The sequence below is a fragment of the Schistocerca piceifrons genome, chromosome 4 (assembly GCF_021461385.2).
Source record: "Schistocerca piceifrons isolate TAMUIC-IGC-003096 chromosome 4, iqSchPice1.1, whole genome shotgun sequence".
In the NCBI taxonomy this organism is placed as follows: Eukaryota; Metazoa; Arthropoda; class Insecta; order Orthoptera; family Acrididae; genus Schistocerca; species Schistocerca piceifrons.
In genome coordinates, this window is record NC_060141.1 from 239516486 (window position 1) to 239531944 (window position 15459).

Consider the following 15459-nt stretch of genomic DNA (forward strand, 5'->3'; position numbering starts at 1 on the left):
TTTATGCATTCTGAATGCAGATTCTCTTTTCACAATTCTTTTAAAAGCTAATGGCAGTGATAATTTTGTTCAACCCGTTTTTAAAAACATTCAACATTCTATGCATCCTTACATTGTAAGTTTTTTTTATGGCATCACCAAGATATAAATTTCTTCAACACAACAATTTTAGTTTTACATTTTCCATATGCAAAAGAGTTGTATGTTACAACCATATAACAATACACTATAGTATTTTTTTATGCAACACTATTTGCATGGCACATAGCAAACTGTATCATAAAAATGAAAAATATTTCACTACAAATTTTAAAATCTTTTTTTTGTGCGAAACTTTCTTCTGAACACTCAAAAACTGTACCTTAAATGCAATGATAAACAGGGAGATTTAGCAAATTTTTCGGTCCACATTAAATTGCAATCTTGCAGATGTGTATAATATAGAAACAACATATTTGTGTACCTTGCTGACAGATCATCAGATACAAAATTATAAATCTACATTACAAATACTGAATAAATAATAATTAAAAACAACAATAACAATAACACAAACACTAAATTTTTTGAGTATTAAGTACAATAATCATATGATCCTTTTCTAAGCAACACAGTTTTTGGCAGACATGTACAGAACTTTCACAAGATATCTTCTTTATGACAGAGAAATAGGAGTCTTTGACAAATACACTGTGGAACTTGTTCTGTCAGACAAGTAATCAGATAGTTATCAAGAATTGTATTTCCATTGTTGTTTCATGCTCACACAAGGGACTTTTCAGTAGTGCTTGTAGAAAGTGTTTCACACCTTCCCACAAATATTTGGTTGCCTTTGTATATCATCCTAATACATAATATTCTTGAACAGAGATTTTTTTTTTTTTTTTTTAAAAAAAAGAGGGTTCAACATTAATGAATCACATTGGGACACCCTCAGATTAAAAGTCAGACAGAGGGTTAAATGAGTTGATAAAATGAACACCAAAGTAAAAGATGAAGACTAATGAAGTTTAAGACTAATATACAACAACTATAATATGGCTGTCAAAAATGTAAAGGCAAAAAGTACTGAGAAATAAGCTTTCAGTAAGTTCCAAGTTTCTGGGTTTTCAGGCAAGTTAATGTTGCCATTTTCCTTCCACAATATTCTGACAGCTTCCCCAGCCACCTTTGGTAGCAGATCTCGCTGGTTGCTGTTTGAACTCCAACTACACTGTGAATGGACCATGCTGTCCTTGGCCAAAGTATAACAGAAATTTAGGACCGACCAAAATAGCTATGCCAAAACATAAAAAATCTGCACTCTACATCTGATGAAGACAACTAAGGAAGCTATCAAAATATTGTGAAAGGAAAATGACGTTAACGTGACTGCAAACCCAGAAACTTCGAAATAATCAATTTAGCTGAGAAAATCTGTGTAAGATTACAAGGTTTTTCTGAAGGCAGTTCTTACATTTGAAGTAACAGGCAAGGCACAATAAAAGAAAAAGTTGAGAAAAGATGTGTAGCTGGTAGAGGGTAGGAAAAGTTTACCTAGTTTGGGACAAGAAAGATCTGTGCCCTGTGCCCCCCCCCCCCCCCCTCTCCCCCCAACTTACTGCCATTTTTGTCTTGTCTTTTGCTACAACCAATGTGTTGACTTGTTCTCGAATTCTGATGTCTTTTGTTTCACACCATCTGTCCTAGATATTGCAATTTTTTCATTTGTTACATACAAGTGCTGATTTCATTGTTACATATTATTAAAGGCAAAGCTCACCAAATATTACATTTAGGTTTGAGACTGTTCAGTCCAATTCCTATGATTTCCACTGTCTACAGGTCATGAATTGCAAATCAACATTATATAACAATTAATTATGAAATCAAACAGCTCTAAGGAAGACAATACAAAGAGCAATTCAGTTGTTGTTTGCTACATCCCTTTGCTCCAAAGAATGAATATCATTATTCAAACAATATATACAATTGGTAAACATGGAGCTAGTGGTCAAAAGTTTAGAATTGAACCCAAGACAACAGTGAGGTGCAAGATCATAACAGTGCTTCCACACAACAAGATATATGGAGATATATGGAGATGCTGTATGGTCAGTGACTGCTCACTGTGACAACATTGCTTTATGCAGAGTGATGCTCACAGCATTTCTCAAATAAAGCTCACTAGTGGTTACACAACTATTTTCCAGATCAATGGGCCTGCAGCCATGGCACACACAATTGACCAGCTTCAACCCACATGTAATATGTTGTAATTTTATTCTTTGGGGATGGATGAAGGAAGAGGTTTGCCATCAGGCACCAAGACATGGATGAAATGGAAGTAACAATCATCACTGTACCCTTGAATGATCTGTACCACACATGTTGAGAGCAACACTTGAAAGTCTACTGAACCAGCTATAAAAACATGATGTCAGTACTGGCCTTATGTAATAATTTAGCTGGCATCATACAAAACCTGAATGTTACTATGCAATGACCAAGTTTTAATGTAACCATTTAATTCATAATAAATTATTTGAAAATAGGGAGTAACTTATCAAACACCTTGAACACGGCTAATCCTATACACCATTCAACTTACAAAAAGCAATTCGTCCTACACAAAAATATAAATTTGTATATGAAAAAAAGGTAAGAAAAATTTCAGAATAAGAAAGTATATAACTAACTATAAGCAATATAGGATTGGTTTTTCAACATGTCATTCTAAATAAGAACATTGAAAGAATATTCATCTTAAATGGATTCTCCATGACCATGAGCATAAAAGAGATTCAAAATATATGTGTGAGCATGAAACAATGGAACACATAAACCTTATGTGAGTAAAGTAATAAGTAGAACTTTAAAGCTTTTCCAGATCGTACATCTAACATTATGGATACCATACCTATAAGGAACGCTGCAATATCATGGAACACATCCAGATACTGCATGGAAAACTAGTCTTTGTATGAAGATGTTGGAAGCATTTAAAATAATCATTTATCCGATACTGACTGACAATTACCCAAGAAACAACTATCAAGAAACAGTCACATGAAAAAAAGGTCATATTTAATACTTGTCAAATAAAACAAAGGCAGGAAAAAATGAAAGTGAATTGTGACAAATGATGTAAAGTATACAATAGTAATGAGGACATCCATATATCCGAAACAATAGAAGCACTTATTTCTAGCAATACTATTACTGCCAAAACCACGTCACTCACAAAGTATCAGTTTCAACATGGAACTTTCCATAGGGAAGACTAGATGTGTCAAATAGGGAAGGAAGAATGAAAAGGAAGTGAGGGCAAAGAAGCCATATCAGTCATAAAGAATGCAGTGAAGGTTAATACAATGAAGTGAAAATGATAGTTAAAATGCAGTATAATTCATATGACAGTGGGATGAGGGCAAAGTGCTAAAACTATTTCAGGGCTCACTAGCTGTAACAGCTATTGACGGAAGCTACAGTTGTGCTTCACTGTGTGTCCTAGACAATTCAATACTAAGATAAACAAATAAATACTGTGGAATGCTATGGCTGTCATTTTAGGTGTGTTCACCTGTCATTTTTACACATCGGCAGATGTGACAAATATTTAGCACTGTCATGTATATGCATATCTACATGTAAGCTTATCTTTAAAAATGCTGTGATGTTTATGTCAATTATAAAACAGCCCAAGGTATCTGAATACCTGTGGGGTATTAGTTACAGTAGCAAATAATTACATATTTTATTTATCGCAATCAGAAATTAATCACAATAAAATACTATATAGAAATATTTACTGATATAAAGAACAACTATATTGTTGGCAATTAATCAAATAAATTTTTCTTATGGTACTACTGTCCACTGTCACTAACACATCTGTTAGAAATTAGTTCCTGTGAAGCCAATGTAAGCAGTGCCAATTAATTTTACATTTCCAAAGAAAAGTAGGGTTATATCAAAAATGTTAAGAAATTGGTCACTCAACCCAGTGGATGCAAGCCCACTTTTCTTTGTCATTTTCATTTATTTATTTTCTTCTTTTATCCCTTGGCAATACACGGAGTCGAAAAATAACAAAATTTGTTATCCCTTTCTGAAGATTGCCAAACATGTCACAATTTCTAAAATGTGTAATAACACTTGCCTAAATACCTTCACATAGTATTTTATTGTGATCTTTGCTACAATGAAAGCAGACTGAGCACTCATAACTCAGTACTGTTTATGGGAAGTGGTTGATAAGTAGACCTGATAACATATTATACTTGACTAAATGTTACTGTAGGACTTTGATCCAAAATGGAAGCTGTTTGGGTACAGGAACGTGTTACATAATATGTTCTACCACAAGGGAAACATTACAGTAACATCTGCCCAATGACTCTGCTATGTTTTGTTTGCAGTACTGGTACATATGAGTAATGGAATGCTGAAGCAAGCTGACTTCTGGTAACAGAGAAAACTTTCAATGTCAAGCTCACCCCTTGACATTTTTGTAGAAAAGACAACAACAGCATTGAAACTGGAGAGTATTAAGATACTTGACATGATCACAAAACTAATGGCAAGGCTAAAATGATCTACTCTAGGAAAAGCACAACATACACACATCCTGGAAATAATACTACAAAACAAAAATTTCACAAATGGACTACTATCAGGGATTCAGCAAGCAAAAGACATGTAAGTAATACAACTGACTGATGCCTAATGGTTGATATTTACAAGACTGTAAGAAATTGGAGTGACTAGTTATTTCTGAGATGGAGCACTATGTTTTGGCTGACTTTTCCGGTGACTTTTTGCATCTATTCTATCTTGTAGCTTCTGAACCAGTTCATGCAGCTCAGACTGAAAAAGAAAACATTCTATAAGTTTTCTGGGAGTAACAAAATTATATAAGACATTTTTAACAAATAAATGTATGTCAAACAAAGAAAAAATTTATGTTTTTGCCCTGTATTCTAAGGCACTTACAGACTTAAAGGAGGCTTGATATTGTGACTTTAAAAAAAGCTGGATCTTATTAGTGCTTTCTGTAAGACATAAAGAGAAACATTTTTGTTATGTGACATAAATATCATAGGTGTACCGTTTCCCAGGTGTCCTTCAAGGGTTTGACACAAAGTTCACAGCTGTTTTGACTGCTACGTGTACAACATGTTGACACTGGAGTCAAATTTGCAACACAATTATACCTTATTGGTAGTAAGTGTAAGATTTCATTACTGACAACAGTGTCCATGTTCCTGGATATACAATAACATTATTACTGCTTTTGTTATGTTGTGTTTACATGAAAGTTTCTACTGATGTTTGCAGTTTCTTGAGGGCTGATTACACTCTAACCAAGTTATGGGGAGGCAAGGTGCAACAGTAGAGCAGCAAGCTATCTGTACGCAGAATATTTTCCATGAAAGAGCTTATCAAATAAATCATGTCACATTTCAGAGACTTGATGGTCCTCTTTGTGAAAAGGGATTCCTTAGATTAAAGTGAGAAGAAAATTGGTGGACCTCACAGTGTGCTAACTGTTCAGTTTGAGGAAGCTGTGTTGTAGCTAACTGAGGGCAACCCCAACACCAATATGTCATCCATAGGAACTAAATACCTCCAACACCAATGTTGGAACATCCTGCAGGAGTCAGGCATGCATCCATCCAAATATCAGAAGGCACAAGATTTATCAACTGATGACTTTCCCTAGTGCACAGAATTCTGCCAATGGTGTCCACATCAAATTGTAAAAATCCCTGAGTTTTGCTTACTAATGAGACTGCCTTCACAAGGCAAGGAATAGTCAACAGCCACAATAACCCTGTCTGAGAGACGGAAAATCTTAAGCAACTCTTGTGTTCCAATATCAACAGAAATTTACCATAAATGTGTGGGCTGGTATTATTCATTTACACCTGATTGGGCCGTATCTTCTGCTTAATACGTTGCCAGAGAATATTACCCTATCTTTCTCCGTGAAGTACTACCAGAAATGTCGAAGAATGTCCTGCTCCTAGTCAGGCAATGATTATGGTTCCAGCATGACAGAGGCCCACCACACTTTGCTATTTATGTCAGAGAACATTTAGGCAATGTCTTGCCCAACTGCTGGATTGGCAGGGGTGTACCATAGTCATCGTGTTCTCCCATCTTGCCCGTATGGATTCCTATTCGTTAGGGAAGCTGAAGCATTTGGTGTACAACACACCAATAGATACTCCAGAAGAGTTGATTGCCCATTTGCCTTAAACTGTAGCCATTCGTGGAACACTATGTGGTTTTGATCAAGTTAAACAATCATTTACCATACAGATATGAGCTGTGCATTATTGTAAGCAGAAGACATTTTCAGCAACATCTCTAAAGCAACTGTTTGGACATAGCCTGTAAAGATCACTACATCAAAACATTCAAGGGTCCCTAGTGGGTAAATGGTGCATACAGCTTTTTTTCTATCTCCCCTAAACATTCTAAACGTAGTACACACATTTTTTTTTTACTCCCTGTAAGTACTCCTCAAGCCACTGTAGTGTAACAGAAGGTATTTTGTACCATTATTAACAAATTTCTGTGTTATTCCATTTGCGTATTGAATGAGAGAAAAATGTCTGACCATACTTTCCCTAATTTCTCTTACCTTATGCATCTATACGCAAGGTATGCAATGGTGGCAGAAGATTTGTCACACAGTCTCCTTTGAATACAAATTATCTATGTTTACCTACCAAGTCTCTACATTTACACAACAGGTTTTTAGAAGAATAACCTCTGTTACACTTCTGCATAGGCTAATATCAATCTGTTATATGTCTAGTAGCCATCTGGGAATTTTTTTCAATTTCTGGTATCATGTCTACTCGATGAGAACTGGAAGTGCTGGAATAGTATTTCCTTTACAGACGCACTAAATTTTCAACTTTCAGTGTAACCAAGTTTTCCATTCACCTTCCATACTACTGATTGGATGTGTATCCAATTTCATATCACTTCTTGTTACTACCCCTACATACTTACTCCAGATGTTGACAACTAATATAGTGAATGGGCACAATTGGGTTCTTCCTTTTTGTCGTACATATCATTGTGGATTTATCAAAATTGAAAGAGAGCTTCCATGCATTTAAGGAAATAAAAGAAATTTCTAAGTCTTTATGAATTTCTTTATGATTGTCGAATAGTGATACTTTCCTGTACATAACAGCATCAACAGAGAACAATCTGATGGTGCTGCTAAACCTATCTGTTAAAATCACATATGTATGTAAAGAAAATCAGATGTCCACTTTCACTAACTTTGTGCACACTGAATTTTAATTTTGTCATTGTGTATAGCATAATGGGATATATCAATAAAACATTAACAGAGCCAACAGAAAAATACTTTGTATGATCATATCTTGGTCACTGGCTGATGGCATAGTACTGCACAAGTGCCCCATGCGCCCCCCCCCCCCCCTCACTCACACACACACACACACACACACACACACACACACACACACACACACACACACACACAGAGAGAGAGAGAGAGAGAGAGAGAGAGGGAGGGAGGGAGGGAGGGAGGGAGGGAGAGAGTGGGGGGGGCGGTTTAGGGGTTGGAAGTAGGGATGTGATGATGTTAACAGTGTAGGGTGTAGGTCAAAGGTGGGAGGGAGAAGGGGGTGAGGAAGAATAGTGTGGTAGGATGGGAAGAGACACAAGAGACAGGGAGACTACTGAGATATCCTTATATCCTTGAGATGTCCAGACATCACGGGGTTGGGAGGCACCTATCGTTACAGACGTCAGATGTCGTGGGCTGGGAAGACTGGTAAAACAGGAAAGGTGGGAAATTGTTGTGTAACTAACATCAGACTTAAATGCTGGGTCCATCTGTTAAATTCCAGAAATACACATAGCAAGCTATTCTCTATACATCACTGTGGTTGGCTACTGTGCTAGCACTTAAAGAGTGTTTCTCCTTACAGCCTCAACACACTGCTCACCAAATACACAAAACACTGCTGCCTCTCCACAGGTCGCAAGTTGTTATGAACCAGCTGTTCGCTTGCCACAGCTGATGCTACCTCCCTATAAACCAACTTCCCTCCCATGCTTGTGACCTTGCAGCCAGTGAATACAGTCTTTCCAAATGTCTTGTTTACTCCAGACCAAACACCTAATTCCATGTGTAAATTGTGACTCATACTCTCACTTCAAAGTCTTTGGAGAAAGGTTAATACAACCAAACGTGTCACATAATTAATGCATACACTGATCAGCCAGTGCACTGTGGCCACCATCTTACTATCGATATAAACCCATCCAGGCAACAGCAGCATCACCTGGCTAGGAATGACTGCTAGTCAGATACACGCACTGTGCATGTAGTATCAGTGAGCGTGCTGTTTGAGCAAGGGCAGAGTGTGAGAATCCAGAGGCTCAGCATGAGCATTTCGGAAACTGCACAACTTATGGGGTTTCAAGGAGTGCTGTGGTGAGTGTCTCCAACATGTGGCAAAACCCAGGTGAAATCATGTCCAGACATCATGGGGTTGGGAGGCACCCATCGTTACAGACGTCAGATGTCGTGGGCTGGGAAGATTGGTAAAACAGGAAAGGTGGGAAACTGTTGTGTAACTAACATCAGACTTAAATGACGGGCAGAGTACAAGTGTGTCTGAGCACACAGTGCACTGAACAATCCAAATGGCGGGTCTTTGCAGCCAATGACCCAAGCAGGTGCTGATGTTAACACCATGGCATTGGCAACTATGACTGAAATGGGCATATGATCATCAGCACTGGATGTTGGCATTGCATGGCTTGATGAAGCTTGATACCTTCCTCATGATGCTGATGGAGGGCACAAATCTGTCGTCTTCCAGGGGGACAGCTCCTTGACTCTGTACTGTGGGGCGTAGACAAGCTGGCGGCAGCTCCATTATGCTCTGGGAAACATTCACAGGGGCATCCATGGGCCAAGAGGAGCCTGTGCAAGGCACCATGACAGCCAAGGAGTATTGTATACTGGTTGCAGACCACATTCAACTCTTCATGACAATCATGTTTCCCGATGGCAGTGACATTTTTCAACAAGATAATGCACCATGTAATAAGGCTAGGAGAGTGATGGAGTGGTTCGAGAAACAAAGTGGTGATCTCTGATAGATGTACCCCCCCTCCCCCAACCTCCAAGTCATCAGATCTGAGTCCGAACGCACACATCAGGGATGTGATTGAATGTGGCATCAGAGCTCATCGCCCCTCTCCCCAGAATTTACGAGAATTAGTTGACGTGTGCGCAGATATGGTGCCAACTACCTCTAGTGACCTACCAAGGCCTCACTGCTTCCGTGCCATGATGGGTCGCCGCTGTTATCCGTGCCAAAGGTGGTCGTACCAGCTATTAGATAGATGGTCAAATGTTCTGGCTGATTAGTGTACATCAACCTGTTTACGGATTATATACAGGAATCCTCCCTAGTCACTCAGAACCCTTACGATCCAGCATGATTGAGATTTCATCATGATAGCTTCATGATATGGATTAAGAAACTGAATCACATTCCATCACAGCTTTACATCATCTCTCCTACTTATTTCATCACATCCTCTTCAGCTCAACCCATCACATTCCTAGATTTAGACTCCTATCTCTCCTGTAACTCCATAAAAGCCTTTGTGTGTGCCGGATCCTCAAGCACCACCAATACTTCAACTGAGATAGCTGCCATCACTTCAAAATAATTTAAGTAGCTTTTGTGATTAATAGTTTTTGTGAATCACTGAAATCTAACAGCAAAGTACTACTTGTATCATAAAAGTTAACATGAAAGCACAGGATAACCTATGGACAAGAGGTGAGCAGGTGAGATGTGCAAAGAACAAGGGAGAAGAAGAAAGGTGAATGTGCTAGGAGGAGGAGGAATGGCAAAGAGAAGCAGTGGTAGGGGTATCGCACCTGAGTGGACTCGCCCTAATGTAGGCACAGGTAGCAGTGAAGGAAAGAAAAGTAGGGTCATAAATGAAGCAGAAGTTCAGACTGCGAAGGATGGAGGATTGGGTGGAATTGGCTGTGACCTTTTCAAAGGAACCATCCAAGTATTTGCCTTAAGCAATTTATGGAGACCATAAGTCTGGATAGGAATTTCACCCTGGTGGAATTGGCTGTGCCCTTTTCAAAGGAACCATCCAGTTATTTGCCTCAAGCAATTTTGGAAACCATGGAAAACATAAGTCTGGATAAGAATTTCACCCTGGGCTTCCCAAAAGTGAGTCTAGTGTCTTAACCACTGAACCCTCTTGCCTAGTCAGGGGGCAACAATGTGTTCAATATGGCAATATGGGGAACGAGGTTGGGAGAACCAGAGGTGGGGGCAAAACTGAAAGAAGGGAGGGGGTGTCTGCTGAGAGAACAAGGGAGATGAAGATTCATAGACTCACAGAAGTATAATTGACTAGAGTAAGGGGGTCAGAGCAAAGCAATGAGGAATAAGGAGGAGAAGACAGGGGGAGGGAAATGGTAGCAACAACAGTGACACATGTTAGACAAGGAGTGCTGACAGGGGATTTGCAGGACCTAAACCCATCCTCACATGGGATATGTTTCTCATTGAGAAGTATGCTAGACATGGTATCCTTTGTGGTTGTTACACGCTCTTAAATGTCCTGCTACAGTTCGTGAAATGTGTTCATCATCGGGATTTGTGATTCCAGCACTCTCCAGTGGCAGTTGTTGGCTGCATCTGGTGCACTAATTACACAGTACAGAATACAGTTGCATTAACTCTGTTAGCAATAGTTGAAGTATGGAGAAAACCATCAAAAAGATTTTGGACTTGTTGATATATTGAAACTGAATTGCTGGTAGAGGAACATTACATACTCTGTACAACACACTGTAGTTTATAGTAGAGTTATTTGTTAACTCAATTGAATCTCCATCACATTTTCAGTTTTAAATGTCACTTTATGCTTGCATAATAATCATATTCTTTATGTTGTATTGACTACCATCACTCTGGAGTAACGCACTTCATTACATAGGTTTCAAGATAGATATTCGTTTCATAATTTTATTCAAATGGATTTTTTTCAAAGCTACTCCCATCCCTGAAAAAGATATTTACTGGCAAGATAAAAACATGAAGCAGGTCATAAAATCAAGAGACAGGTATATATCTTTTACACAAAGTTTCATAATAGCAAAAACTTCCAGTGTGTAACTTTTATTTACTTTTTGACAAACTTGCAGCCACACGGGTTTCTGGCTACTGGGGAAACATTCCAGTCCTTGGCCTATACAACAAGAATTGCAGTAAGTACATTATTTACAATAAATAACATCAACCATTGCAGATAACACTTTTGTTAAATTAATAAGAATGTGTGTGAATTGTTTGTTGCTAGTGTAGATCCTCTGTCTATGTACTTTAATTCTAACTGATAACTTGTTGGTAGTCACACCAATGTAAAGGCTGAACAGTGTTTACACAACATCTGGGACACAACAAGTGTCTTTTCACAGGTGGCTCTCAGTTTGTTTTGCCAGTTACAGGGTTGGTATAGGTGGTGGTAGGAGGAGAATAGGGTCTGACCAGGATATTGTGGAGGCAGGGGCAAAAGCTAATCTACGTGTGGTGGGAAAAATGTCTGACATACTGGACCTCATTTTAGGGCATGATTTTAGGAAGTCACAGCCTTGTCAAAGTAGCTGATTAATACATTGATGACCAAGATAATACTGTGTGAGAACAGGTGTACTCTTAAGCTGTTTTTTGTAGGGATCAGCAGTACCATGATTGGATGTGATGGCCCGAGGAATCTGCTTCTGAACAAGGCTGGTGGAGTAATTATGTCCAGTGAATGTTGAGGTGAGAATGGTAGTGTATTGCTGTACAGAGTCTGCACTCTGAATACATTGCCTTGAATGCCTAGGCTGTATGGGAGGGAACATTTGACATGAAAGGGATGGCAACTGTCAAAATCTAAGCACTGTTGTGTAGCTCTGTGTGCAGCAGTGTCTGTCTGCAGCTCCACAGTGTCACCTTTACAGAGATGCCAACTTCTAAGAAAGCCAATTAGTAATGTGCCGGACAGTGCAGGCATCGACAAGGAGGTGGGGTGGGAGGGGTGAAAAATTCTTCGATTTCCATTGGAAAAAATCAGCAACTTACATATGCTTAAGAAACTTGTCTTTAACTGGCTATTTGTTCACAATGTATTCACGTTTTTTGTTCAGAGCAGTCTGACATTGGAATAAAAATTTTTCAGTATAGTTTCATCTAGAGCAACTTCCTTTACGTAAGCCCTCGTGTTTGTCCCAATGACTGTCACTTTTCTGTACCTCAAGAGACCCAAAATTTACATGAAACAAATTACTATCGGCCTCCGAAACTGAGGATGCTCTCACAAAGTGAACAATAAAATCAATGAAAAGATTATTTAATTTTGAATGAAGTTTAAATGGGGCTTCTTATTAGATGAACATATTAAAAGAGTTGAGAAGTGGAAGACCAGAGGTGAGAAACAAAAGATAAAGCTTAGTAGATTGACTTTCAAACTGTGCCTTAACTTGTAGAAACTTCAACATAGCCTTACCTGGATATGATTCGCAGAACATTTTTAAAGGGTTTTACTCTTCTACCACACTGTCGCAGAGACAACCACCTAGTGGAAACATACTTAAACATTTTGTGTGGCTTTTCATCAAAGACTTACTGACTTATCTTAAAAGCATTTTGCCTGTTTGAGCTCTTTAGCAAGTAATAAAAAATGTCAATTAAACACTGTTCAATATTAATATTTACGAGACTATTATAGTCCTTTTAAGCAGCTACATGCACAAGATGACAAGCACAGCCTTGCACAGTGAATATTAATATTTTCTTTAGAAAATAAGAGAACTTACACCTTTGGAAACACCAGTCACACACAGTATGTGCATTGTCACATGCAAAACATACACAGTTATTCCATGGACTCTCCCTCTTCTATAGTTCATTATCCAAAACACTGAATGTTCCTTTGACTGTATTGTCATTCTTTTTGAGAGAATCACACCTGCAATCTGTGTAGTTTCGGCATCGAAAAGCAACACAACTACTGGGTACAGATTTTCGCCATTCATATCTTTGCTGCTGTCTGTTGCCAGAGCACAAGACTGGGACCTTATTAATTTGTTACCATTCCCTCAATTGTAGAAGCCACAGTTCAACTAGTGCTCCTGTTTTTGTTCTCGCACAACCAGACTTGGAGGCTTTTTTTTGAATTTGGAAACATTTTCTTGAACAATTGTCCTGCATGATCTCTGCATATTCAAGGCAGTTGAGCTCAACAAGGCATGTTGTACATAAGAACTCTGGGTTTGTTACCAAACTTTCATCTCCCGAGGATTTAGTAAAAATTGTTATTAAATTCTTGTTTGAGTCCCGCAGCTTCTCTGTATATGAATGAATTTTGCTCGCTGTCTGTTTGCACTAACTGTCTCTTCCACCATGCGCGACTGAAAAATCCTGGCTGCACACACTACATAACACATGTCAATCAGATGTGGTAAACAGGACACGATTTTGAGCATTTCTCCCTAAATTTTTGAACAATTCTGTTTGTTAACAATGCACTAGTCCTGGTACTGTCACCACACACATTTTGCTGCACCACAAATTGCTTCGCTGTTTATTTTAAAATCTTTTGCACACATTTCCTCAACACATGCTTAGTATGCACTAGAGGAGCATTCTATGTTACTTTGTTTATGATAAATTCAAAAAATGCTTGTTAATATGTCAGAGCTCATCGCCCCTCTCCCCAGAATTTACGAGAATTAGTTGACGTGTGCGCAGATATGGTGCCAACTACCTCTAGTGACCTACCAAGGCCTCACTGCTTCCGTGCCATGATGGGTCGCCGCTGTTATCCGTGCCAAAGGTGGTCGTACCAGCTATTAGATAGATGGTCAAATGTTCTGGCTGATTAGTGTACATCAACCTGTTTACGGATTATATACAGGAATCCTCCCTAGTCACTCAGAACCCTTACGATCCAGCATGATTGAGATTTCATCATGATAGCTTCATGATATGGATTAAGAAACTGAATCACATTCCATCACAGCTTTACATCATCTCTCCTACTTATTTCATCACATCCTCTTCAGCTCAACCCATCACATTCCTAGATTTAGACTCCTATCTCTCCTGTAACTCCATAAAAGCCTTTGTGTGTGCCGGATCCTCAAGCACCACCAATACTTCAACTGAGATAGCTGCCATCACTTCAAAATAATTTAAGTAGCTTTTGTGATTAATAGTTTTTGTGAATCACTGAAATCTAACAGCAAAGTACTACTTGTATCATAAAAGTTAACATGAAAGCACAGGATAACCTATGGACAAGAGGTGAGCAGGTGAGATGTGCAAAGAACAAGGGAGAAGAAGAAAGGTGAATGTGCTAGGAGGAGGAGGAATGGCAAAGAGAAGCAGTGGTAGGGGTATCGCACCTGAGTGGACTCGCCCTAATGTAGGCACAGGTAGCAGTGAAGGAAAGAAAAGTAGGGTCATAAATGAAGCAGAAGTTCAGACTGCGAAGGATGGAGGATTGGGTGGAATTGGCTGTGACCTTTTCAAAGGAACCATCCAAGTATTTGCCTTAAGCAATTTATGGAGACCATAAGTCTGGATAGGAATTTCACCCTGGTGGAATTGGCTGTGCCCTTTTCAAAGGAACCATCCAGTTATTTGCCTCAAGCAATTTTGGAAACCATGGAAAACATAAGTCTGGATAAGAATTTCACCCTGGGCTTCCCAAAAGTGAGTCTAGTGTCTTAACCACTGAACCCTCTTGCCTAGTCAGGGGGCAACAATGTGTTCAATATGGCAATATGGGGAACGAGGTTGGGAGAACCAGAGGTGGGGGCAAAACTGAAAGAAGGGAGGGGGTGTCTGCTGAGAGAACAAGGGAGATGAAGATTCATAGACTCACAGAAGTATAATTGACTAGAGTAAGGGGGTCAGAGCAAAGCAATGAGGAATAAGGAGGAGAAGACAGGGGGAGGGAAATGGTAGCAACAACAGTGACACATGTTAGACAAGGAGTGCTGACAGGGGATTTGCAGGACCTAAACCCATCCTCACATGGGATATGTTTCTCATTGAGAAGTATGCTAGACATGGTATCCTTTGTGGTTGTTACACGCTCTTAAATGTCCTGCTACAGTTCGTGAAATGTGTTCATCATCGGGATTTGTGATTCCAGCACTCTCCAGTGGCAGTTGTTGGCTGCATCTGGTGCACTAATTACACAGTACAGAATACAGTTGCATTAACTCTGTTAGCAATAGTTGAAGTATGGAGAAAACCATCAAAAAGATTTTGGACTTGTTGATATATTGAAACTGAATTGCTGGTAGAGGAACATTACATACTCTGTACAACACACTGTAGTTTATAGTAGAGTTATTTGTTAACTCAATTGAATCTC

General features: G+C 38.9%; 1 protein-coding gene across 1 annotated transcript in view; it reads right to left on the bottom strand.

Moving 5' to 3' along the window:
- Positions 1-852: 852 nt before the first annotated feature.
- LOC124794633 overlaps positions 853-15459 on the bottom strand; it is a 188879-nt gene continuing 174272 nt past the window's right edge. Inside the window, exon 22 of the mRNA XM_047258140.1 lies at positions 853-4848. Coding sequence (XP_047114096.1) covers positions 4750-4848 — 99 coding nt within the window. The 3' untranslated portion in view covers positions 853-4749. The remainder of the gene's footprint in view (positions 4849-15459) is intronic.